At 56.5% G+C, this 24,998-nt stretch overlaps 1 protein-coding gene across 2 annotated transcripts; it reads right to left on the bottom strand.

Annotated features, from left to right (window-relative positions):
* Nucleotides 1-297: 297 nt before the first annotated feature.
* On the bottom strand, nt 298-20,920 carry WDR5 (WD repeat domain 5). 2 transcript variants are annotated; one of them, XM_081067329.1, is made up of 14 exons: nt 20,719-20,920; nt 17,192-17,383; nt 16,373-16,481; nt 15,973-16,046; nt 15,498-15,587; nt 15,194-15,283; nt 14,901-14,984; nt 12,136-12,191; nt 8,708-8,754; nt 6,358-6,433; nt 4,972-5,005; nt 4,565-4,639; nt 3,436-3,523; nt 298-2,281 (listed from the first exon to the last, which is right to left on the bottom strand). In XM_081067329.1, the coding sequence occupies exons 2-14, from the start codon at nt 17,270-17,272 to the stop codon at nt 2,181-2,183; spliced, it is 1,005 nt and encodes a 334-aa protein (XP_080923455.1). In that variant the 5' UTR covers nt 17,273-17,383; nt 20,719-20,920; the 3' UTR covers nt 298-2,180. The 2 variants fall into 2 exon arrangements, with proteins under 2 accessions (XP_080923455.1, XP_080923454.1); XM_081067328.1 differs by lacking the exon at nt 20,719-20,920 and adding an exon at nt 20,026-20,148.
* Nucleotides 20,921-24,998: the final 4,078 nt, after the last annotated feature.

The raw sequence follows: 24,998 nt of genomic DNA, 5'->3' as shown, positions 1-24,998 counted from the left end.
CAATTATCCGTAATAGTTTTGTTTTTAATGAATATACTAGAAGATATTCCCCAAGATGTTAGTGGTCGTGGGAATCTGGGTGAGTTACTGTCTTTACCTATTTGTTTTATACATCGTTGATAATTAGCACACATACCTAACTTTCAATAGTAAGAAAGGCTATTTTTTAAAAAACCACGAACTTTCCACCAGAGTACACTGGCCTAGAGCAGGGAAAGGGCCATGTCTGCTGCCCCTCGGCCCCCCCCCCAGATAACAGCCACACCATAAGGTAAAAAAATTCTTCCGAGACAAAATTACAAGACATGAAAATCTTTATTTCCAAAAGAGAAAGTATTTTTACATAAATCTACAACAGAGAATTCCAATGTAGAAAAAATACACTATATTCAAGGACACGGTGTCCGCACGCACCACTACCCCCCTTCCAGGGGCAAAATGACACCAGGACCAACAAAGCTGAAGGGACCTCGTCGTCTCTTAGGAAGAGCCACTGGAACTCTGACACACAGAACTGTAGCATTTTCTATCAAAACACGCTGCAAACGCGGGTCCCAGCCCGAGCACTGAACCCATTTTACCGCAGCAGCTCATTCCTAGAACAGACAACCCACTGGTACATCAACTTCCAAGGAGAGGATGCGGAACTGTAGGAAGCTTATTTCCAGATGCCTTTAGAACTGTCATGCTACTCCATGTGACAGCAGCCACCAGAGGGCTCCCAGGAAAACTAGGGGCAGCCCCAACTTCCTCCACTGCCCGTCCCACTAAAGGTCCTGCGGGCTTCCTCCATCACTTCGCACCATCCAGAACCCCGGACCCGGGGAATCTAGACCTTAGGAAAGCAGAGTGGGCTGGAAGGCAGACTGCTGACGTCGGCCATCTGTACCCCAGCCCCAGGTGGGAACACACCTCTAGGGCCTCCCCTAGGTGCGGCAGGCAGCCTCCACCGCAAAGGTCCCGGCACCGGCAGAAGGGGCTCGAAGCCCTGGGGGGGCCTTGCTGCACTGCACGCAGGGGTCCCCAAGGGTCCCCGTGGATTGGCAGCAGCTGCAAACCGCTCTGCAGTCCTACCACCCCCACCGAGGTCCGCCTGCTGGGGAGGGCCAGGTGGCTGGATGACACCCACCGCCCTTTGAAGAGCCAGCTCCCAGGCCTGCCACGAAGCCTGCGGGCCTCAGGCTGCCAATGGGGGAGGGCACCAGCCTGAGCCCGTCAGACCAGAGTCTCATCCTAGAACTGAGGCACGTCCTACGCCCCGGTCTCCCCTGAGACAGCCATCTGCAACCGTCAACAGTGCGTCTCAGGGTCGCCGGCTGCTTTGCAACTAAGTACGTCCCCCAGCCCCACGTTCACCCGGTTAAGCTGCGGGAAGTCTAGTCCTCTGTGGCCCCTGGCTTCCGAAGGACAAGAAAAGAACGCATGCATCGTGGGGGACATAGGGCCTCAGGAAAAGTCCTTTCAACCTCCTGCCAAGTCGGAGGCTTTTCATACAGCAGCCAGTGGAGACAAGCTTCGCATGATTGCGGCGGCTGCAACCGTGCACATAATCCTACCTTTTCTTACAGCCTGTGGCTGCTTGTGGCGTGAACACCAGGGACACAAACAGGAGACTAGTGAGAGCCACCACCATGCCGTCAGCACAGCGGCTACGAGTTCCCAACATACAAAAGGTTTTGTACACGGAGATAACCTCACAGTGGTCTGTTTTCCAGAAAGACTTTAAAATACACTGGGAACTACTACAGGCAGGAACCGATGACAGTGACAACCGTGTCGCTAGAGCACCTACTGGACACACGAGAGGGGACCCACCCAGCGGAGGCCGGGCTGGGAGAGGCCGTGGGGGCGACTGGGCACAGCGCTTGCACTGGGTAAGAAAACGTCAAGAACAGTACAGAACACTTACTGGAAAAAAACACAACTCATGTAATTTGAACTTCACCCTTTTGTAATAAAAAATTAAACTTTTGTTGACTGTTTGAACATAATACAGACTAAGAACTCTTCCCCAGACAGTGTGAGAGGAATTGGCAAGAAATGTCACCTTCTAGAACTTCCTGGTGGTAACACTTCCCCTTCAGAGGCGGCCCCCAGGCCCCGGGCCGGGCAAGCCCTGAGACGCCTCGCCCTTGCCAACGGGCCGCTCCCCGCCAGCCCCTCCCGCGGCACCCGAGGGCCTAGCAGTCACTCTTCCAGAGCTTAATCGTTTTGTCATTTTCCAGCGCGGCCGAGGCGATGATGTTCTCTGTTGGGTGGCATGCCGTCGAGATCACAACATCTGCAAACAGGGACAGTCAAGAACGGTGCCCTGCTTGGTGCGGGGAGCTACTCCCACTCCCAGCCTGGCCCACCCAGCCGCTGACCACCGCCTCGCGCAGCCTTTCCCGGCACCGAGCTTTCCGGGTGCTACCGAAGTGACAAGCACTGCGCTGCCCGCCCCTCCAGCACACGGAGCCCGGGGGCCACGGAGCAGGACAGTGGGCCGACAGGATGGTGAGCCCCGGCCTGGAAAGCTGCGTGAAGCAGAAGCCTCTGAGCACCAGTCCATCTGCAGGGGGAGGCCGGCAGCATGCCCTCGAGCCGGCCCCAGGGCAGACCTGCGCTGTGCCGTGCACACACACACGCCTGGCGGCTGCCACAGGCAGTCTCGCTGCACCAACAACACGCACTTTCCCCTGGGCCCAGAGCCCGTGTTCCCACTGCCTCCCATCACAGCTGGAACCAAGGCACTTGAGGGGGCCGCTATCTCTGAGCCAAGGCCATCCCCCAGGTGGGGCATCACCTGTCACGAGCGGGCACCTGGGGTCGGCCCGCATAACGTACTCATAGCTTTCACATAGACTGAACCCCTGAATTTTACCTGTTGCCCACATGGCTCCCACAAACCCTGAGTGTCGCCCAGGCTGCCTGCAAAGAGCAGTGAGCCCTGTGGGGAGAGCAGGCCAACAGTGCAGACCGAGCATCAGTCTGGGGGGAGCTTTTTAGCGGGGGCTGCTCTTTTAGGGGAGACTGTGTGACTTACCACTTTCTACCGACTGCAGAAGGTTAGAGCCGGAGGGCAGGGGAGCAGGTGCGGGGGTGGGGAGAAGGAAGACTCGCAGGTGCTGAGGAACCAGGAAGGGGCCGCCCCTCAGCTGCCTGGGAGACGGGTCAGAGCCCTACGGTGGCCAGAGGACGTCCCCAGTCCTTGCACCAGTCTGGACCTAAGCGGCCACAGAAGTCGTGTGGACGTCCGGCTGGGCAGCCAGGCAGACGGACGGGAAGAGGAAGGTAAAGCCGAGACCAGCCCGGCCAGCTGGGAGCTCGGACAAAACCCAGGCCACGAGAGGGCCAAGGGGCAAGAGGTGGACTCGGACGCCCCCACAATGAGACGCTGTCTCGCCTGTGCTTCTCCAGCACCCGCCTCTGCACACAAGGCCGACTCCAGCTCACCTGTGTGACCCTGTAATTTCTGTACAATCTCCTTTGTCTGAAGGTTCCAGATGTACACCAGGTTATCTTCGGAACCAGACACAATCCACTGGGCGGGGCAGCAACGGAAAGGGAGGGCGACATGAGAAACCTAGGTCAGAGTTTGCTTGTGTGGACCGGACGGGATCACTTTCCAACCCCCCAACTCACACCCTCCCTTCCGGGGGCTACTGTGCTGGAATCGAAACGCTGGGTTTCCGTCCCTGTCAGGACAGCCCACGTCGCCTCGCCGAGTCCAGCCAGCCCTGCGCTCTCCCACCCACCCGAGAAGCATGCCACGCGCCAGACTTCTGGGATATAAAATGTTCTCAATTTCATAAATTTTTTATGTAATTTGAAAGGAACGTGAATTTTAGAATTGTTGGATACAAAGTTATATATTCATTAGGACAAACATTGTGTTTTTCAAATCTTATATATCCCGTCTAATTTTTATTTGTGTTTGATTTATCAATTACAAAGATGTTATTAAAAGTTTCCAATCATTATTATAGATGTTGTAGTTTTGTGGTCTTTGCAATTTTGTCCATTTTGATTCATATATTTTGAAGTCTTGTGTAAACATAGGTTAGAATTTTGTAATTCATGACCAACTTTATCTCTAAAAAGAAAAGAAATAAAGTGTTCTCTTCAATGACCACTTTCTAAGTTTGCGTCGCTTACAGTTCAGCTGAATGTCACGTGTACTCTAGTTGTACTCCACCTGGACCGAGCCCTGAGACGTGCTAGTGAAGAGCCACTCAGGGCTGGACGGCCTGTTAGGACCATGCGGTCGGGCGCCTGAACCAGCCGTCCCCCAGGGACAAGGCTGTGCCATGCCCCTGACTTAAAGGGACACCCCAGCTGATCGGTTACCACAGCCCCTCGCCACCGCCTCCGTGACGGAATGGGCGGGGCCAGAAGCAGGTGTGAAAAGACCCCCCACAGCTGAGTGACAGTCACCACTGCTTTACTGTCATGCGACTTCATTTTGGTTAAAAAACTAACTCCTACTGTTCTGTGGGCAAGGAAAGCGTCTTTAAGAGTTCCAACCTGTAGCGGGGTCACCTCTCAGCGGGACAATCTGGAAAGGACGCTGGAGAAAACTCACCTTCCCACCAGTAACGGAGAAATTCGCAAATATGCAGTATTTCTCGTTCTTGTGACCGGTATATGTCTTCAGGCACTGAAACGGCAAAGGTGACAGTCTCTGTCCATCGTCATGATTTCCCCCCCTTCCAGATAATTCCCCAATTCTGAGAGCAGGCACTTTACGGCCGACTACACTTGGTTCAGAAAAGCATCTAAACACCTACAGTACACAACCGATGTGCGCAGAGCTCTGACTTGCAGGCCGCAAACCCCGCATCTTTAAGAAATGGGCACGAAACCAACGCAGTGGAGCTGGCTTTCTGAGTCCCTCTGCTTCAGCTCCGGCTCAGCTCTGCCACCAAGCAAAGCCACAGCCTGGAATACTGCACAACCCCAACTCAAGCGGGCCGTCTCCCAGCTGCTCACCTTCCCCTTGCTGTAGTCCCAGAGTTTCAGCGTGCTGGAAGGCAGAGAAAGGGGGTGAGTCAACCACACATTTCCGGGGTCTCTCTGAGGCCCGTCTGCTGTCTCTGTGCCCCTCTGCTGCTCGTATGTCTGGAGCAAAGCCACTGGCAGGGCACCCCCTCACCCTGTCCAAGTGTGGGTGCCGAGGGGGCAGGGCACGGCGTCCACTGATCTAAGGACATCCCAGTACAGTGCAAGAATCCCAAATACTTGTGGTTCAAAGACAGACATTACGTTTTTAACAGACGTATGAAAAAATGCTCAACATCGCTAATCATCAGAGAAATGCAAATGAAAACCACAATGAGATATCACCTCACCCCAGTTAGAACGGCTATCATCAACAAAACAAATAGTAACAAGTGTTGGAGAAGCTATGGAGAAAAAGGAACCCTCATCCACTGTTGGTGGGAATGCAGACTGGTGCAGCCGTTGTGGAAGGCAGTGTAGAGGTTCCTTAAAAAATTACGAATAGAATTACCATATCACCCGGCAATCTCTCTCCTTGGTATCTACCCCAAAAATCTGAAAACATTTTCCATAAAGACACTTGTGCTCCAATGTTCATTGCAGCTTTGTTCACGGTGGCCAAGACATGGAAACAACCAAAATGTCCTTCGATAGATGAATGGAGAAAGAAGTTGTGGTACATATACACAATGGAATACTATTCGGAGGTAAGAAAAGATGATATAGGGACATTTGTGACAACATGGATGGATCTTGAGAGTATAATGCTAAGCGAAATAAGTCAGACAGAAAAAGCAGAGAACCCTATGATTTCACTGATATGTGGTATATAAACCAAAAACAACAAAAGAACAAGACAAAGACAGACGTTTTTAAAGGAAGCTGCTGGGAGCTCCCTAAATCAGTATGTGGTCATCACATTCCCGTGCAAAAGGGATGTAGGGTTGCTGGTTCCAGCATCCCCCAGAACAGAGGTAAGCAGCAGCACTCCTTTGGCCCTGGGCAGGAACCCAGCCCTCCCACGTTGGGGGCGCAGAGCTGGGAGGGAGCACAGCCCCAAGTACACACAGGGTAAAGGACCTCCCACGGCAGAAGGCCGACAGTCTGACTGATGGGGAAATCTCCCACGTGTGTGGGGGCAAGCCAAGGTGCTGGGGCAGAACCCAAAGGGATGGCCCCTCCAGAGAGGGGACCGGGGGAGGCTGCCCTGGCCACACCATCACCGCAGAGATTCGCCCCCTGGCAGACAGCCCCTCCCCCACCCCAGCATCCCGGAAGCTGGAGCCCAGCAGGAGGGTCTGGGTCCATACTGGGCTCAGGAAGTTTAATACTGGTAGGAAGAGGCTCCCCGGCAGGTGGAGAGGCACAAGCGCTTACTTGTCCAAGGTCGCAGCCAGGATGTACTTGCCATTCGGAGAGAACTTCACAAAGGACACGGGAGGGTTGTCATCATCTGTAGGGAAACAGACAGGCTGATGCCAGGCTGCTGAGGCCGCAGCCGGAGCAGCAAGGAGGACGCCCCCATCACTGCACAGAGCCGTCCCAGTGAGGCCACTGCCACCGGTGCCAGCACCATCACGCTGGTCAGAGTCCCCAAGGAGCCGGCTACACCTCCCTTCACCCCCCTCATGCAGTCATGCGCCATGTCAATGCTCCTCCAGCCTGCGGGCCCATCACGGGCCCAGTGACCGTGACAAAGGCTCGAGCAGCACAGGGCCTGCAGCTACTCAGGCTGCCAGGCTTTGGGACGGCAGGGGACAGCACTGGGACTCAGGACGAGCTTCCTCACGTGCAACCATGTACAAAACCCCCAGCTCGGCTGAGCAACTACGGGGAACAAGGAAATGACAGCGGAGAAGCTCACATCTTCCTGTTACTCAGTTACAGCAAGATTTGTTAAGTTCCCTCCAGAAACCACCTTCACGATACACCCACATCCTCGCTTCTGACCCCGGGTGGCCCTGGAAATCCAGGTCAGGGCCTCCACGGGGCTCAGCCGTTAACCCTCTCACAGCTGACAAGGGGTCGGCACTCCCAGCTATGTGCCGCTCCTCTAAGCCTCGCGTTGGGAGGAGCGCGTTTCCCTGGCCTGAGTGAGGAGGAGAGGATTGGGGGCGGGTACCCTGGTGTGGGAACAAGGGTGGCTGGTGTCCCGAGCACCGGGGGAGAGCGGCATTACCACCTCGGAGGACCCGGGACCGGCCACTGCACACCCGACCGGTCCCAGACACTGAAAAGGACATGAGAAGGCGTGAGGCCACTCACAGCCCCCTCGGGTCCCAGGACTCCACGGGAAGGCAGCACGTAACTCAGACGAGGTGAGGGGTACCGACAGTGCGAACCCCAGCCCTGTGGTTAGCAAAGTGTCATGGGACCTGTTGGCTCAAGTCCAGAAAGTTCTAACTCCCTAGACCTGAAATCAGAACCAGGCAGGGAAATGGCGGCCCTGCGCCCCTGCCTCCCTGGGGCTCTTGCTGCTAGCCTTGGGCTACGTAAGTAACCTCCCCAGGCCTCGGTTTCCCGCCCAGCTGCGGGGTGGCCACGAGGATTAAATGTGTTAACACAATGATGCTAAACACAGAGCGAGCACTTCACCCAGCAGAGGTGGCGGCACCAGGCCTCTGGGGAAAGGACGCTGACACACAGTGCAACGTCGCTGTGGGAAGTAAGGCTGCACGTCCCAAGGGTGGCCCGTAAAGCAAGAAAACCACGAAGACCGCTGTTAGGGCCGAACTGAGTCCTCTCAAAACCCTCATCCTGAAGCCCGAACCCCAGCACCTCCGACGTGCTGCGACCTGAGACAGCCTCCAACGCGCTGCCTGAGCCCGAAGGAGGCCCTTCCGGGGGGCCCTGGTCCAAGCCGACGGGTGTCTGGAAGCCGAGGAGATCAAGACACCCAGGGCACATTCCCAGAGGAGCCACCGTGCGAGCACACACCCAGAAGGCTGAGGACAGGCCTGACGACACCAGAACTGGGGAGGACAGTCTGTCGCTGCAGCCCCCAGCCCGGCGTTGTGTTGTGGTGGCCCCAGCGGACTCACGGCCACGTGTAGGAAGGACGCTCAGGGGCGGCGCCTTCTCGGGTAGGCCATGTCCCTCCCTGCACGCGGGACTCACTACAGCCCAGAAGGCTACAGCCTGCCTCGCTCTGCCCTAAACCCAGAACTGCCGAGGTTTCCAGGCTGACTCAGGTGAGCAGCCGTCCAGCAGCAACACCGCCCTGGTCAGAACCTTCCCAGGACTCATCCCGCCTGCCCACACCCCCCGCCCCGCCCAGGCCAGGCTGTCTTCCCACTGCATTACGTCACATCCCTGCCCAGGGCCGCCCTCCCCTCGTCCCCAAGGAGCCCCTCCAACGCCATCTGCAGAGACCATAGTGCCTTCCTCCAGGCTCCTTCCCGCCCACCCCTCTGCACCCTTGGCGGGTGGGGCCAATCACACCTGCTCCAGAAATGATCTGAGAAGACAGCCCGCGGCCAGGGAGGAAGCCCGAGGGTCCCAGGTACCAGCGGAGTCGGTAGGGCTCAGAGGTCCTTCCAAGGACACTGCAGGGCACAGCCCCCGTTGGTCAGGAAGGAGCTGGTGGGTGACAGAACAGCCCGAGGGAGCAGATCCAGGACAGAAGAGAGGCTTCCCGAAAACCACAGGAGAGCGAGGGTGGGAGGCAGCGCAGGAGAGCACCCCCAGCTGGGCCACCTCAGAGCGGGAGGCAGGCGCCCGTACTCACCGATCAGCGTCTTCAAGCACTGGCCCGACGCGGTGTCCCAGATCCGACTGCAAAGCAAAGACAAAACACAGTTCAACAGCGCGTTACTGCACACAGCGTGTGCGCCCACCGTTCTTCATCAGATCCCAGTTTTACAACCAACACGTTCCCGCCTTCATTTTGTCAGGTATGCTTCACTCGTTCATTGAACAGTCTTATGTGCTAGGGACCGAAGTGGCCCTGCACCCTCGGACGCCGTGTGCGCTTGCTTCTCTTCCAAAGGCGCACGTCCACAGCGGGAGAAAGCACCGCGGACAATGGCCAGCCCCCCCACCCGCCTTGGCCCTGGGGAGGCGCTGGCAGCCCTGCCTGGTTCCTTGCAGGTGTCCAGGCGCACGTACACGCCGAGCACGGAGCCATTCGGGAGTTCGTTTTATATGAAAATAGATGATCACATGCAATTTCCTGAACAGCCCTCAGTTCAAAGGCGAACCTATTCTAAGCGTCGATGCTCCCGGCGTGGACGTCACATTGGTCCAGTTTCGGAGCTTCTGAGACTTTCCTCCAGAAACACCATTTTTGAAACACCACTGTGTATCAGGGGCTGCACTTGTGGAGCACGGATCCCAGGTGGCGGCCTGGGCATGGGGTCGAAGGGCGCCTGCCCAGGATGGAGGCCCCCTTTTATGCACCAGTGTGGGGTCCGGCGCCTCGTCCTGGGTCCTCGGCTCTACGCTGTGTCTCTGGTGTCAGGTCACCCATTTCTCCACGTGGGTCCTGCTTTTTCTTGTTAAGACACGTTGCCAAGTATCCTAACGTTTCTGTCACTATCACATGCGGAACTGTTTTGTCACCCACTTACTGGTAACTCCTGGCAGAGAGAAAAACTATCAGTTTCCAAGCATTTCCCTGGCCAAAGGCTGGGTGGCACTTTGTAGCCGGCAGGACCCTGGGGCCAGACATATGCGCTGGACCCTGGCTGTCACTTACCCACAGAGAGGAACGGGGTAAGCGCTGACGCCTGCCTCAGTTTCCCAACTGAAAGGCGGGACGGTGAAAACTAAGTGGCCCCATCACAGCACTGGTATGGGGGCTAAACGAGCTGGTGTTTGTCAAGGGCCGTATTGGCAGTTTTTAAATAAGAAACATACAAATACGTCCTCTGCTGCTAAGAGCTCAATCTCCACCCTGTTTTCATACAATTCCTTTTATTTTCTTACCACATTAACTAGAAACTCAAATACCACTGAACGACCGGGGAAATGGCATGACTGTTTTGCTCCTGACGTTAGTAAAAATGGATTTAGGGTGTCACCACTTACCATACAAGATATTAAAAGTTTCTGGTAAACAGACGACAATCCTGGCCTATGTTACTGTTTTTATTAGGAAGGGCTGCTGGCTCTTACCAGCTGCCGACCTGACTTCTACTGGTAATAAATTATATGGCTACCTGCCTTGCTTTATTGGCATGATGAGTTAGATTATGGCTTTCCTGACATTTACTATTATTTTCACAATCTTGTCATTACCCAGCAAACCCACCTGGTCGTGGAATACTACTTGTAATGCACTGCTGGGCTCACTTTGCTAACGATTTCTCTGGAATCCCAACACTGACACTACACGAGCGAAGTGTCTGCTGTGGCTTTCGTTTCGGACCAGGAACCGAGTGTGGGGGGAGGGCGGCGCTAGCTCTACAGGGTAGTAGGGGCGCCCCAGCCTTTCCTGCGGTCAGAAGTTTCAACAGGCATCGAAGTTTCTGCCGTTTCAGTGAATTCCAGTGTAAGATCACAGGGCCCGCTGTCACGTTTAGCCCTTCCGTCCCCTTTTCCAGCCCCCTCACTGGTGACAGGTCCCCCAAGTGCCCCGTCCTCAGTCCACTGAGGAAACAGCAAGTCCCGTGAAGTCCCACCGTGAAGTCCCAGGGCTGCCGAGACGTGGAGCCTCCTCCCTGTGGGTGGGCCACCCACACCCTATTTTCATCTTGCTCATCCTTGCTTTTTCCTTGTTTGGGCTTATAAGGGTTAACTATTCACTGGCCTCATTCAAGAATACAGTGTTTCGATTGTTTTGTCATCTTCCCCCTCTCTCCATCTTTTAACTTCATAATTTTCCTCCTCCCACGTTCTTGGTATGCTTTTTATTTTTCTGATTTCTTTAGAAAGCTTTTAGAACCAGTGTACGAGCAATTCCAACTGGTCCCTGCTTTTAAGCAAATATTCATTCTCTGCCTGCAGTACCCAACTTCCTGCCCGCAAGCACGCAGCCCATGCTATCGCCCATGTCTGCTAAGTCCTAGGTCCCCTTCTGTCACCGTCTAAAAGTCACGTGTCAGGTTTGCATTCCGGTATTTCCAGTTTTCACTTTGGGCTGCTGTGCCGCTCAGTGCAAAGGTTTCGAATTCTCAGTCATTTTCATCAAGGCCGCCTGGTTCGTGACGTGTCTCTCTCTCCCTGCTTAATGCTCCATCTTTAAATCCCTCTTATGTTAACTAACATTGCTCTTTGCTTTCGATCTGCCCAACACCATCTGCCCAGCCTGCGTGTCAAACCCGTAGTGCCCACTTGGTTTTAGGTACCTTTCCCGAAGATAACACAGGAGTCAGAGGCCTTTTAGCCCAAGCCTGGGGGCCTCTGAGGAGGGTATTCAGCCAATTCTGCAGCTCCAGGCACACCTGATACATTTCGTCTCCTTTCCTCCCAGGTGTTGTCACATGTATTATTTAAGTTACTCTATTTTCTTTTTATGTTACTTTTGCTAAGTGTGGGCAAATTTCTAGTCACACTGTCTTTCTCCCTTGTAACTGGGACGTTCCGCTTGGGTCATCAATTCAGCCAGTGGCTGCCACCGTGCTGTCCCCTCCCAGTGAGTCACGATGCCATCTCTCCAAACCCAGTACAACGAACGCTTCACGCGCTCATACCCCCATCACGGATTTCGCCGAGTTAAATCTAAGACATATATTTCTGCATCTGCCCTCATTTCTCATAAACATGAACACGTGCAAGCTGGAAAATGGTGCCCTACAAGCATGACTCGCTGAGACTAAGCTGGATATGGTGCTTGTCACCACCTGCTGGACCCTAACTCTTCCTCAGTAGGACACCAGGCTGGTGCACTGGCTGCTCAGCTGTCAGCACGTTCCCCTCTGCGCACCAAGGCCGGGAACCTGTGACGTGCACACTTGGGTGTGTGTACGCGGAGCCCGGTGCAGCCCGGAAGCACCTGGCAGGGCCTCTGAGGGGAGGACCCCCCGGCCGCGCCACCCCCACCGCACTGTCGGCCTCAGCAGCATTTTCACCACCTGAGGCTGCACTGTGTGTCTGTCTGTCCTGCCACACCTTGTTCCCCCCCCCCCCCCCCCCCCCGCTGTACACCCAGAGGCCCAGCCAGTCAGGAGGCCTTTAACCACATGCTGCCTGACCGAGGAAAGTGTGTGCACTTACCAGAGCCCATCGTAGCTACTCGAGACTATCAGGGATCCATCCCGGTTAAAATGCACCTGCCGGGAAGCAGTGGGGAGAAAAAAGCAACTTACTTTTCGACCACTGACACATTGCTTCTTACCCGAGCGGCCCTCCCACTCGTGAACGCTCACTGCAAACGCGTGCACCTGCTACACACACATACACCAACGTTTGCTTTAAATTCTACTGATTTCCTGAAAACGCAGACACGCACGCAGCAAGGATGAAATGATCCTTTTTACCCAGTGTCTCACGCAAGTTTGTTTACGATGGATGACTGGACCACAAAAAGAAAACCAACCCTGAAACACATCTTGACAAGGTAAATCACTTACTACGAAACGTTCTGTTGGAAACAAACAAACACAACCAACCATCCAAGACGCGCTCGCCTGCCGGACAGAGGCCGAGCCTACGAGCCTGTGTGTGGACCTGCTGCTGCGGTGAAGGCAGCCAGACCCCAAAGTGGCTAAGAATGACTTCCCCTCACCTTACTTTACAGAGGCAACAAAACTCAGGAGAGCAAACCCACTTACTCAGCAAGTACCCCACGAACGGACTCGCGGCCTTCTCCCTCAGGGGTCCTGCCCGGACAGTGCCGAGAACCAGGAGGCCCGCACACCTAACGCTGGGAACGCCCCAGCGGCTCAAGCTTCCCCGATTCGCAGAGGGGACAGAAACGAGATCCAGGTTGCTCCAAACCTTGTCCGCAGGCACGGTGACCCTCAATTTGCTGCTGGTGCCAGAGGCTGACTTACGATACTCCCACACCATTTATGTGATCCGAAGGCCTAATCCTGCCCATGACAAGGGAAAGTGGGACACACCTTGTGGTAAAGAAATTCCGACCTGAGAAGTCCCTTTCTTCTGATTTATCTTTGAGCTTTTCTTTTCTCCTTTTTCCCAAATGAATCTTAGTGGGAATAAACGTATCACCGAAGGCAAATGCAGGTGTCAGAGAGGCAATTCAGCCCATATGGTACCTTCCAGAAGGTAATCAACAAATATAAATGCTATGAAGAAATAAAAGGTGACAAGACAGAACCTAATGGGGACGCCAAGTCTCAACTCAGATGAACAGACACTTGGAGCTCCCTACGGAGGGGACGCCTGGAGACAACGAGCTCATGCAACAGCACCGAGGCAGGAAACAGTGGGCGAAGCTAAGGAGAAAACAGGCCACCTGGCTGTGGCCGGGGCGAGGGGTGCAGGACGAGAAGGCACAGGAGGGGGACTGCATGGAAGAAGCTGAGATAGGCGTCCAGGCAGGAGGGGACAGAGGCCGGAAAAAGTGGGGAGGGACTGAGGTGGGGGAGCCAGCAGAATACCAGCATCCTGGAGGCCTCCAGCTGCAAGACGTGTGGCACACAAAGCTCAGCGTGTGTACTCGGACACGGCTACCGCGTGTGTAATGTCTGCCCCGCACAGATCGCCACACGCGCACATCAAGCTTCAAAGGAACGTGTGTACTGCACGCCCTCTGGGAAAAGCGAGAGTTACAAACAAGCCTCCCTGGGGTGACTGGCACCGTGTCCGCGACCCACAGGGCGCGTGGTGCCAGAGGTCAGGGGCCGCAGGACATGCGGGGACATGGGGACGTCCCAGGCACCTTCCTGAAGCACAGGAACACTCGCAGAGCAGCAGCTCTGGAGCAGAAGCACCGCTCTTTAGATCCAGGAGGCACAGTGGGAAAGACATTTAAAACCCAAAGCGCCCAGGGGGCAGACTCCAGCTGCGGGCAGCTGACCCTGGAGGCTGGGAGGGCAGCAGACTCATCTTCCACTCGCTGCACTGCCTGTTTTTTAATCAGCTCACGTTACTTTTGTAAGAAACAGAGGCTTTCAAAATCCGACCACTGTTTAAGATCAGACCCCACCTCAGCTTCCCTGACCACTGTGACGCAAACAGGACGCTTTCAACACATTTCCTGGTCACCTCGCGTGTGTTCACCTGTGTGCAAGCCAGTTCTACTCGGACCGTGACCCACACCAGAGGGCGCAGGCACAGGGTCAGGCCGCCTTTCCTCCCCCCCCCCCGGGCACTGGCGGTGGCTCTGGGTCAGCGAGGGCCATGCCCTGGGCCTCGCGTCCCCGCTGTCTCCTCCGTAGCAGCACACGCCACACGTCCTGTACGGGTCAGGGCCCACTATGGCCTTCCAAGGCTGAGAAGGCTGAAAAGCACTCACCCACACGACTTTAGAAAGAAGCACCACCTGCTCAGTGACAACAAACAGACTGTTTACACGTGTGGCCTCCTGCTTTTCAAAAGGCAGACTTGGCTACGAAACCACCTCAGGCTCTTTCTTCACACAGGAATACTTCGGCCAGTTTTTAAAGGGAGTGACTTATGACACGTGTGCGGTTTGCCTCGTGCACACTCATCTGCACACTGGTGGCACCTGCAACGCGGCGGGACGCGGAACACATGCAGCACGCTCAAGGGGCCCGGCCTGCCCAGCACCCTCACCCACGACGGGGTCACCCCGCCAGGCCCCCCTCAAAGAGAACGCCACTGGAAACTCGCGTTCGCTCCTAGCCACACTCCCCGACGTGTGGCCCCTCCTTCCGGCCTGGCGGCCCCCATCCTGTAAGGTTTGGCTCGGGGGTGCCCCTGCCACAGCCTGTCCTTCCACGGGGCACAGGGCTGTGGGATCTGCCGGGGGCCCCCACCCCCCATCTCTGACCATCATTCTATACTGCCGGGAGAGTATCAGAACTAGACGTCCCCGGGCCGGAGGGGCTTACGGCTGAGACTGGATCCGAGTGTGCGGGCAGCGTCTTGAGGCACTTCCCCGTCTTCACGTCCCATATCCTCACGCTCTCATCAAACTGAAGACAGAGAGAGAGTAAAGCGATTCCACAGGGAGCAGAGGAGCTGACAGACCCTCTGGAAGCCACGACCAGCCAGCACCACCCCATCATCCCCCGTGCGCCGCAGAGAACGACGCAACGCTCGCCTACACGCCCCAGGTCCTGCTACAACGTGCAACGCGACGGCCACTCCCACCCCTCCCACCAGGAGAGACCAGAGCACTTACGGAGCCTGAGACGATGAGGTTGGACTGGGGGTTGAAGTTACAGCAAAAGACATAATTACTATGTCCCTTCAGGGTTTTCAGACACTTTCCCTAAAATGAAGTATTGTCAGACTGTTATTCCCAGCAACTAATACTGGTGTCAGGTTGACCCATCAACACCCAACCTACAACAGCTGCAAAGCACACCTGCCGACAACACCGTCCAAGGCCTGGCTGTTCCCCAAACCCACCCCAGCCTCTCCCACAGCGCCCCTTCGCCACCCACACACACTTCACCAGGAGGGAGAGCAAGAGTTCGGCTTACCGAGCTCACGTCCCATATCTTTAGGGTTTTATCATCTGAAGCAGAAACAAGGAGGTTGGAATCCGATGACCAGGCCACATCTGATATTCCCTGGAGAGAAACACACAGGGTCACCATCTTGATGGGACGAAATACAATTAACCAACACAGGTCAAACCCCAACATCCAACTAAAGACACAAAGCACGGTCATCCCACTCTCGAAACCTCTCGCTAGAGTGGGCCATAGAGAGAAACACCATGCGGGCCCTGAGGAAAAAAGCATGCCCTCTGCGGCTCTGCCAGGCCTCGCAAGGGGCTCGTCTGGGGACGTCAAAGGCATTCGCTTCAAAAACAGGCAAACACGGTAAAGACTAAAAAAAATTCAGGGGGGCACTTAACATCTTAACCTGACAAGCCCTAAAGAGGGGCCCGATCCACTTGCTCGCTGGAGCCCCACTGCCCAGCAGTCAGCAGCGTATGGCACCCAAACCTACCAGCTTGTGACCCGATATAGTTTTCTCAAATTTTCCATCATAGGCACCCCAAATTTTAATGAGTTTATCTGCAGCTGAAAGAAAGAAGTAAAAAACAACTGAGATTGTCCAATCATCCAGTCCCAAATCTGGGCTATCCCACGAGCCCCTGGGAAAGCGTGAATTGCTCAGGAACCCTGAACACGTGCCACCCACAGGAACGGCCCGTCCTCGGGCATCCCTCCCCCTCTCCTGACCCCTGCCTGCCACTTCAGAGCGGCAATGGGCCTGATTTTATAGTCTGCCACGGAAGCTAGCAGACACACGCTGGCTGCACCCACCCAGCAATCCCCCCATCCCTGGGTGTCCCGCCTGCAGCTCAGACAGCCTCTACCCCAGCTATGGTCCCCCTGACACCTACATGAACTTGCCAGCCACTCCCCATTCGGGCTGAATTTCACAGAGGACACGGCTTTCGTGTGGCCGGCCAGGGTAAACTTCAGAGCATAGTTTGGCTTGACAGGTGTAGGCTGTTGAAGAGACGATACTAATCAGCAAAAAGCAACCCCGCACCCCCATCCAGTTCAACTGACTCCCAGTCTGACTTTGATTCCCGAAGCTTCATCTCAAGCTCAGACCCACCCATGGAGTTCCAAATTCACCTGCCTACTAGCACTCTCTGTCTGGATGTCACCTTTCAAATTGCACGTGCCTAAATCTGAGCTCATTCTTTGCCCTCAAAAACCCTGCTTGTCCTGCAGCCCCCCCCCCCACCCAGCCCTCAGTGGCGGGGCTCCACCATCCCAATCCCCACCCCACTGCAATGGGAAGCACCATGACACTGTTGACAGCCCTGGGTCAGCGCCCGCAAACCCGAAGGCTTGTCCCTCGGTGAAAGGTTTTGTTTGCTGCCCACTCTCTACGGGAGGGTCTGCAGACAGGCCTGGGCGTCAGAAGTGTGGGCCAGGGTGGGGGTGCTTCATAACGCCTACTGTCCGGGTCCTACAGTGACTCTTACAAGCAGGACCAAGGAGCTGTGTGGTTGCTAAAGCCCCTCCCCAGGGGACAGGTCTGGGAAACCCCGACACAGCGAGCACTGGTTTGGTATGTGGTCGTCGAATCAAAACTGGCACTGTTTAACTGAGGCGGGGAGAAGAGACTTAGGGGCTTGAAACGATACTTCCAAGAACCTTCCAGCTCATGTCCCTCTGCAGTTCCCCGGGAGCCCTCAGGGACGTGCCTTGCTCTGCGTGGCCGACGAGGAAGGGGTGGGCTGTGCTCTGGCAGCCTCCGTCTCCGGCTTCTTCTCCTCCGTTGCCATGGCTCTGAGGCCCACCGGGCAGGGAAAGGTGGACAGGGAGGTTCACTGCTCCAAACAGAAGACCCACAGTGGGAAGAGCTGTCTGCTAATCGAAACCTACAGTGGGGGAACCTAGGCCAATAAGAACACCACAGTTTAAAAATTAATTTCCAGGCAAAAGGAAAGAAACCATGGGACCACCTTCCTGAGCCCTGTAGCAGGGACACTGCTCCAAACGGAGGAGCCCAACTATTAACCTAACTCCCTGTTAACGCTTTTCATGTGCTAAGACCCCCTGCTCTGGCCCCTTTGGCAACATAATCAAAGGCCCCACCTCCAGGGATGCTTCCTATTCTGCTACCCACAGGTCTGCAGGAATGAGCACCGTTCAAGCAAACAAAATGCAATTTTCTTCAAAGAGCTCTTTATCCATTAAAAACACCCACCAAAGGCTTCTTGTCAGGAAACTAACATGCCAAATTACAGGAGACTGCGTTTGGAACTTATCCAAATCCTCAAATGCATCTCAAGTGCTGCAATGGTGCTCAGAGCCACGGCAAGCAGGAGCTCCCCCAGCAGTCCCCTCGGCTGGGGGCCTCACTGTTGCCATGTGCAGGCTGCAGACACCGGCTGCCTCCAGGACCTTCCAGGAGGCCAACAGCTCGAAAGGCTCTCTGTCCTGATGAGGCAACTCCGAGACTCGGCCCGAGAGCCCAAACCAGAGCCAGGCCTGCCTGCTGAGGCCTGAAGTACGCACAGATACCGTGCAAGCAAGACCCGCTGCAGAGGAGGGGACAGGCTGCAGCTCAATTAGGGTTCACCGCCGACAGCGGCAACTACCCAAAGGCTGTGCGTAAGCAACTGTTTCCTCTCGCAGGAACAGGTTCCATTCCGCAGATACTCCTCACAGCACACTAGGTGATTCTGCAAGTAGGGAAGCCACTGGCCATCCAGCTCCTGGAGCTGGCACCACCTTTAGTAAGTTTATACACTGTGAATTTTCACTTGGGGCTTCAAACTGAAAGCTTGCACCAACCCCTCCTCACACCAAGGTGAAGTGGAAGCCATACAAAACAAGAGCATGCCGAAGGTCTTCGTCCAAGAGGGGAGGGAGACAAATAACAGCGTTAACACCGCGGTGCAAAGCCCACGTGCAAACATGGCTGTTTACCTGCAGCAAGACGGATCCCAGTGCACCCAAAGCCCACTGCACCCAAAGCCCGGGTCCTTGAGCGGAGAGGGGAGGGGCTGGTTGGGTAAACCTGCCAGGGGGCAAAGTGCTGGCACACAGCTGATGCTCAGTAAGTGCCAGCTGCACGGTGGTTATCCTTCGCCCCAGAGCTGCCGTCCTAAGTTAGCTGGACAAGGGCGGCGAAGGGAAGGGCTAAGGAAGAGAGCGGGAAGTGTTTCCCAGAACCGGCATTGAGGGCGCCAGGCCAGGCAAGGGCTGAGAGAGGTGGCCCGTGGGGTGCCCACTGGAGAAGCACCAGTGGGAACAGAAAAGGCTTCATTTAGGGTGCAAGGGCAGTTCAGGAGGCGCAGACAGCTTCTTTTTAAAAACTGAGACCCACCAGGAGGCAGGGCAAAACTGGCTGTCCTCAGGTGAGGGCCAGGGAACACAAACAGGTGGTCTTAAAAGGGGCCCAGCCCCTCCCCGCTGCAGCCCGACCCACCCAACCCTTGGGCCAGCAAAACATTAACGGGCAAAAAGCAGCTGGACTCGACAAAACAGACTTCTGCTCTCAATGCCCAAGGTTCTACCTAAGGAGGAGGGGGAAGCGTGGCCTTTCTCATCAACATTCAGGTGACTGTGCAACAGTGGTTTTGAGGCCACTGGGAAGCTGGTCAGGGACTCGCTCCTTAGGAAGGAGGGTCTGCGGTGGACGGGAACAACCTGGGGTCCCCCCCAGGGCACACACTACCTGCCGCCTCTTAGGGCGCACAGGCTGTCGGCCAGGACCTGCCCCCCAGGCCCGGGCCTCCCGGGCCCTGGACAGCTCTGCGGACCGCTTGGGAGCAGCACACTGCTGGGCCCCACGGCAGAGCCTGGGCCCGCAGGTGGGGGGACGCGGGGACGTGGGGACAAGAAGGTGGCCGGCCCCCGCGGGGTCCGCGGGCACACACGGCCGTGCTAGCGCCCCTCCGTTCTGGGGGCCGGGCCCACCTGCGAGGCGGCGCCTGGCGCGACACCCGCCCAGGGGCTGGTGCGTGGACCCGAGCGGGAAGGGGCAGCACGGCGGGGAGCGGCTCCCGCAGAGCGGCGGGCCCCGGGGGCGAGGGCTCCGGCCAGGCCCGGGCAGCCCGCGCGCTGACAGCGGGCCCGCGGCCGGGACCCCACCCTGGGAGCCGGCGCCTCGCCGGGGGGAGCAGCGGGCGCGCTTCTGCGCGGGAGGCCGGGGGCGCGCGCCCGCCCCGGCGCCGGGGGCTCGGGAGAAGCCGGGCAGACGTCGCGGGCCCCGGCGGCGGGCTTGTCATCACAGCTCCAAGCACCGGCCGCGTGGGTGAGCGCCGGGCGCCCGGGGACCGCGGGGGACCCGTCTGCACCGGAGGACGGGCCTCCGCGGGCGGGGCCGTGCCGGCGGGGAACAGGCCTCGGCAGACACCCGGGAAGGAGGCGGCGCGGGCCCGGGCGTCTGCACCGAGCGGCCCCGCAGGCCGGGACCCGGGCCGAGGCCGAGCCCGCCGGAACACGTGCGGCCGCGGCGGTTTGCGGTGCAGCGGCGTCGGGCCCCCACCCTATGCGCGTGTCCGCAGGACGGGCGGCCCCCGCTTACCTGCCGGGCCGCAGCGGGCGGGAGCGGGCGCTCCGGGAGTCGCATCAGCCGCCGCCTGGGCGGGAGCCAGGCCGAGCTCGACGAGGCGGCACTGGGCCGGCGGTGCGCGTGCGCGAGGGGCCGGGGCGGCCTGGGGGCGGGGCAAGCGCACAAAGCCGGCCTTTCGGAGGGGCGCTACGGCGAGCGGCGAGGGGCAGAAAGCCTCGGGCGGGTCCCACGCCTTAAAGGGACAGCGTGATGCGCGCGCTTCCTGCTTAAACGCGTCAACCCCAAAGGTGGCCGGTGCAGGCCGTTCTTCTCCCGCACTTTCTAAACACTGAAGTACAAAGACGCTACAGAAAAGTGCTAGTGTGTCCCGCGAATGCTCACATCCTGAGCTCGCCCCGTAGCGACGCTCCCGAGGAGGAGCACATCTCCCCTCCGGGAACCTAGGGCCAGCCAGGGCCCGACTGTTTCTTCTGGGGTCGCGTCCGTCCTGTCGATGGGAGCCGCAGCGTTCCGGGGGTCCGGCCCTGCCCGGCCTTGCTCTCCGCGCAGTGTCTCCGTTACCGGGACCCTTACCTGCCCGCTCCGCTGAGAGCACCCCGAGCTCCACGAGGCTCCCGAGGCCGGCGGGGCGCCCCCAGCCCTCCCGCAGCGCGGGCTGCCTGCTGGGTGGTCTTCCTGCCCCTCCCGCCCAGAGCCCCGGCGCACCTGCCCCTGCTGAGGCCCCCCACGGGGACGGCCGAGGCGATCGGGCGCTGCGTGCGGGCTGCACTGCTGCCTGCAAGGTGATGTCACGCCCGGGGAGCATCACCTCCAGTTACCAGGGTGCACGGGCCGCCCAGGCCGCAGGGCTCGCGGGGTCCGGGGAACCCGGAGCCGCTGGTCTGGCCTGAAGCCCTGTGCGTGCGCCCCGCCCCGCCGCGCCCCACTTCTGCTGCCGTGTGGGTCCTAGAGTCTCTCGGGGGTGGGCAGGGTCTGACCCCCACGCCTCAACCCAGGCCCTGGGTACAGTGACATGCAGTCTCTTATTTCCCAGTTAAAAATGGGGACACCGGTTATGACACAGGCAAGTGTGCACACAGGAGGACAGAGCATTGGAAATGGAAATGTCCAGGGAAGTGAGGGGTGTGGTTACAGACACGGGCACCAAGACTGGTAGCTGGTCCGAAAGCCCCCACCTTACGGAGGACGCAGGGGCAGCAAAGGCCCTGTCTGGCCCCAGCACAGCTCCGTGTGGATCTCGGTGCCCAGGAGGCCCACTCACCTGTGCCCGTTCCCTGGAGGGTGAGGCAGTGACCACCGAAGGTAACCAAATCTCGACAGTCATAAAGAAGGGGCACTTCCATCCACCTGCCTGCCTTTGTTCCGCCTCCCAACTGGCCTTCTTCAAACCTCTCTGAAGCCGTCAGAACTTCTAACACGCCAGCTCTGATCTGTCACCTCCTGGTTTAAGACTCAGAGCTCGCTTCCCATTGCCTTCAGGTCCAAATCCAAACTCTGCCATGGAGTTTACCAGACTGGCCTCCCCGCCTAGCCTGACACCACCCCCAAACTGTGCACCCCAGGCTTCAGCCCCAGATCCAAAGTGTAATATACTTCCCGGGCCTCCAACCCTGCAGGGGTGCAAGGCATGGGTCCTGACCACAGAACTCAGACCAGATGCCCAGGTAAATTGGTCTCACCTCCCTCCCCCAAGAGATAGAAACTTCCCGTAAAAATGAGAAAATCCTCTAACTTGGTTGAGTGTTTTTTCAATCCATTCCTGCAGTCATAACGAACATCCTGAGAACAACACAGCAGGTAAAGCAATTCAACAAAAACTTAAAAAACTTATCTAAGTTTTAAACCCTTTTCTATCCCTCCTAAGACGTTATCAGACTCAGAAAAATCACAAATGGAAATTGAACGGAGAATAAAAACTACAGAGAAGGGGAAAACATTTTGGAGATTTGTTTTTTCAGAACGTTTACTGTGCTTTGGCCAATGGGAGCAAATTGGAAAATGAATGTGTTTTCATGAACAATTTTTATAGATACAACATTCCTCAAGGCTGTCCCATCAACCAGACAATGTGAACCTGTCTGGGCACCCTCTCCACTCAAGCAGATCCTTCCTCCAGGCTCTTTCCCAGAGCATTCCTCCCCACCCCAGCCAATGTCCACTTGGGCTTCCTTCTCTGACCCCCAAAACTAGTGAGTCTTCCTGGCTACATTTCCCCGCCTCCACATCCTCCCAGGGGAAACACTCATCTTTCTTTATGATTGCTGGTTCAGTGGCTCCTGGTTGAGCTGGGTTGGAGTCTTCCTCACAGCACTCTTGGCAGGTGTCACAGCATGACAGAAGGAGGAGGAGGAGGAGGAGCGCCTGTGTGCTCAGTTCTCCAGTAAGTTTGTTACATGTCATCTCCTTGCACCTTCTCAACACGCCTATAAAAGGGGTTCCTTCTTTCCTTTTGATAATGAAGAAATGGAGGCTCCAAGAGGTTAAGAAGCTTCCCAAGGACCCACATGCAGCAGGCACAACCCTGGAAGTCAAGGCAGAGCCTGCACGTCCAACCACCAGACTACACAATATGCAGTGATGCTTATCGATGGATGGATGGATGGGTGATGGATGGATGGATGGATGGATGGATGGATGGATGGGTGATGGATGGATGGATGGATGGATGGATGGATGGATGGGTGATGGATGGATGGGTGATGGATGGATGGGTGATGGATGGATGATGAATGGATGGATGGATGGATGATGATTAGACGCGTAGAGGCATGGAGGGATGGAGGGATGGAGGGATGCATGCATAGATGTATGGTGGATGGATGGATGATGGATGAGTGAGTTAATAAGTGAAAAGCCAGTGATGAGGGTTAAAAGAAGAGAGCAACCTGTGTCAACAGGAATAGTCAGGGAGGGTCTATGGCGGTGGCAGAGCTTAAATTAAGTACATTACCTTCTCATAGGACTTGAAGCTTTTGAAAAGCCATCTTTAGTTATCTAGTGATAAATATTTCGTCAGGGACATTGGACTACTAAACTCGAGCACTGGCCAGGAGGTGGCAGAAGAACAGACCACATGTCAGAAATGCTGTGGTGTCCCCACCGCAGGCAGCAAGCTGGGTGAGGAGCACTGGCCCTTTAATTGCCAAGCCCACAGCTTTGGGTTCCGATGGCAGTTGATGACGGAGGGTCTTGGAAGACAGGGACACAGGATGCCCAGGACTCAGAGCTTCCCGGCGCTGTTCACCAGATTTCTACACTGGACAGTCCACCTACGCTGGGTCGTCTTTCCAGGTTGCTGCTGACGCTGCCTGGAGACCCAGAGGCTCCCGCCAGCCCAGGTCAGTGGGGCTTTGTGTTAAGCTCCTTTTCCCCTGTTAACTCCACCAGGGCAGCTGGTTGGGAGATATGCGTCCCCAGTTCCCCTCCTTAGGCTCTGCTTTCCCTTCCTCCTCACCCCCTCACGGTCCACGAGAACAGGTGTTTTGTCCACCATCCCTCGGTCCCAGTGGGCCTTCAGGGAGCTGAGTCAGCTGGCCACTCCCTACTCTGGTATCCAGAAAGCCATTTCTAGTTCTAACTTTGCCACCATCCTTCTCGGTCTTCCCTGGCCTCAGTTTCCCAGGTACAGAAAGAGCAGGTTAGACAGGAAGAATGCATCAACTCTTGACATCGACTCCGGGGTTTCTCCTAATTCGAATTCTCTCCTCGCACGGCCTTTACCCAGTGTGTACCCCTCCACCATGGACCCGTCCCTTTGCTCCCTTCTCCCTCCCACCCACTAGGAAGCACCCCTAGCCTCATTTCCCCTGCATCAGCTTCCCTCCTGGTACCACCATCTCTAAGGTGACCCCTCTGGATTGCCCTACTCCGGGGTGACCAATGGTCCAGTGTGCCTGGCACTGTTCCATTTTAGAACTGAAAACCCCCGTCTCAGGCAGTCCCTCAGCTCCAGGGAAGTCTGGAGCTGCCCTGTCCCTTCCTTAAGGTCCCCAGGCTCAGCCCTAGGCCACCCCTCCCCACGCTGCTGCTGTCCCTTCCTGTCCTGGCCCTGCCTGTGCCCTGGCCCTCACCAGGGTCCATTCACTTGTCCACCCCCCTCACTATTGCGGACTCATGGGAACAGGGTCAGCTTGTCCAGGCCACAGTGACTGCTCGGGAGTCACACAGTAGGTGCTTAATAAAGACCCTCCCAATGAATGAATCCTGGCATGTTCGCTTTCACTTCCTGTTGGATTTAAACGTATCCTAACTTGCCTCAAAGTCCCCACCACGAAATCTGTTTGCCCTCAGCTTCCACCAGACTCCAGGTCTGGAATCCTGGACGGCCCTTCCAGGCAGTGCTGGGTGTTCCGGTCACCAGTCAAGCCCGGTGTCCCAGAGCAGGAATCCCTGGAATGCAGCTCCCACCTCCCAAGTCAGGCCCCACCTGTTCCGATCTGGTCTGTAAATCCCTTCCCCAGCGGCCTGGGCTTTTATCCCCCGGTTAGAGAGGGGTCCTGACAAGTGCAAAAGAAACAGCTCCTATGACTGGCAGGTGGAAATCAGAGGCCCCAAAAGCCAAGAGGTTTTATTCAAAGGCTTCAGATTTTTTGGGAGGGGAGTGAGGATAGGGGAGTTGAGCAACAGTGGTTCAGGGGGGCATTTTTAAGGAATATAAATTTGGCTGCTAGTATGCCACCTGTGTTCTCCTGTCACATCAAACTATTTCCATTTGTCCTTGTTATTAAAAACCACTGCAGCTGTTCTTCCTGAGCACCTACTGTGTGCCTTTCACTTGCCAAAGGCTTTAAATACAGTCTCCTTAAATCACCAACAGGGTTGAAAGCTATTCTGATTTTACAGATGAGGAAAATGGAGGCTCAGACAGACTCGGTGACTTGCCCAAGGCCACATGGCAAGTAAGAGCTGGGGCTTGACCTTGTTCTTTCAACCTGCCCCTGCTGTGGTGTCCCCTTGAGCCTGTTCTTTTCAACCTGCCCCTGCTG

This window comes from Rhinolophus hipposideros (genome assembly GCF_964194185.1).
Source record: "Rhinolophus hipposideros genome assembly, chromosome: 11".
In the NCBI taxonomy this organism is placed as follows: Eukaryota; Metazoa; Chordata; class Mammalia; order Chiroptera; family Rhinolophidae; genus Rhinolophus; species Rhinolophus hipposideros.
Note: the sequence above shows the minus strand (reverse complement) of the source record. Positions and strands in the feature narration are given on the sequence as shown.

Coding starts and splice junctions, on each gene's coding strand:
- WDR5 (XM_081067329.1), bottom strand. CDS start 17,272: ATGGCAACGGAGGAGAAGAAGCCGGAGACGGAGGCTGCCAGAGCACAG. Junction 15,284..15,497: donor AGATATGGGACGTGAGCTCG/GTAAGCCGAACT, acceptor ACTTCATTTTAG/GGAAAGTGTCTGAAAACCCT. Junction 2,282..3,435: donor GAAATTACAGGGTCACACAG/GTGAGCTGGAGT, acceptor CCCTGTTTGCAG/ATGTTGTGATCTCGACGGCA.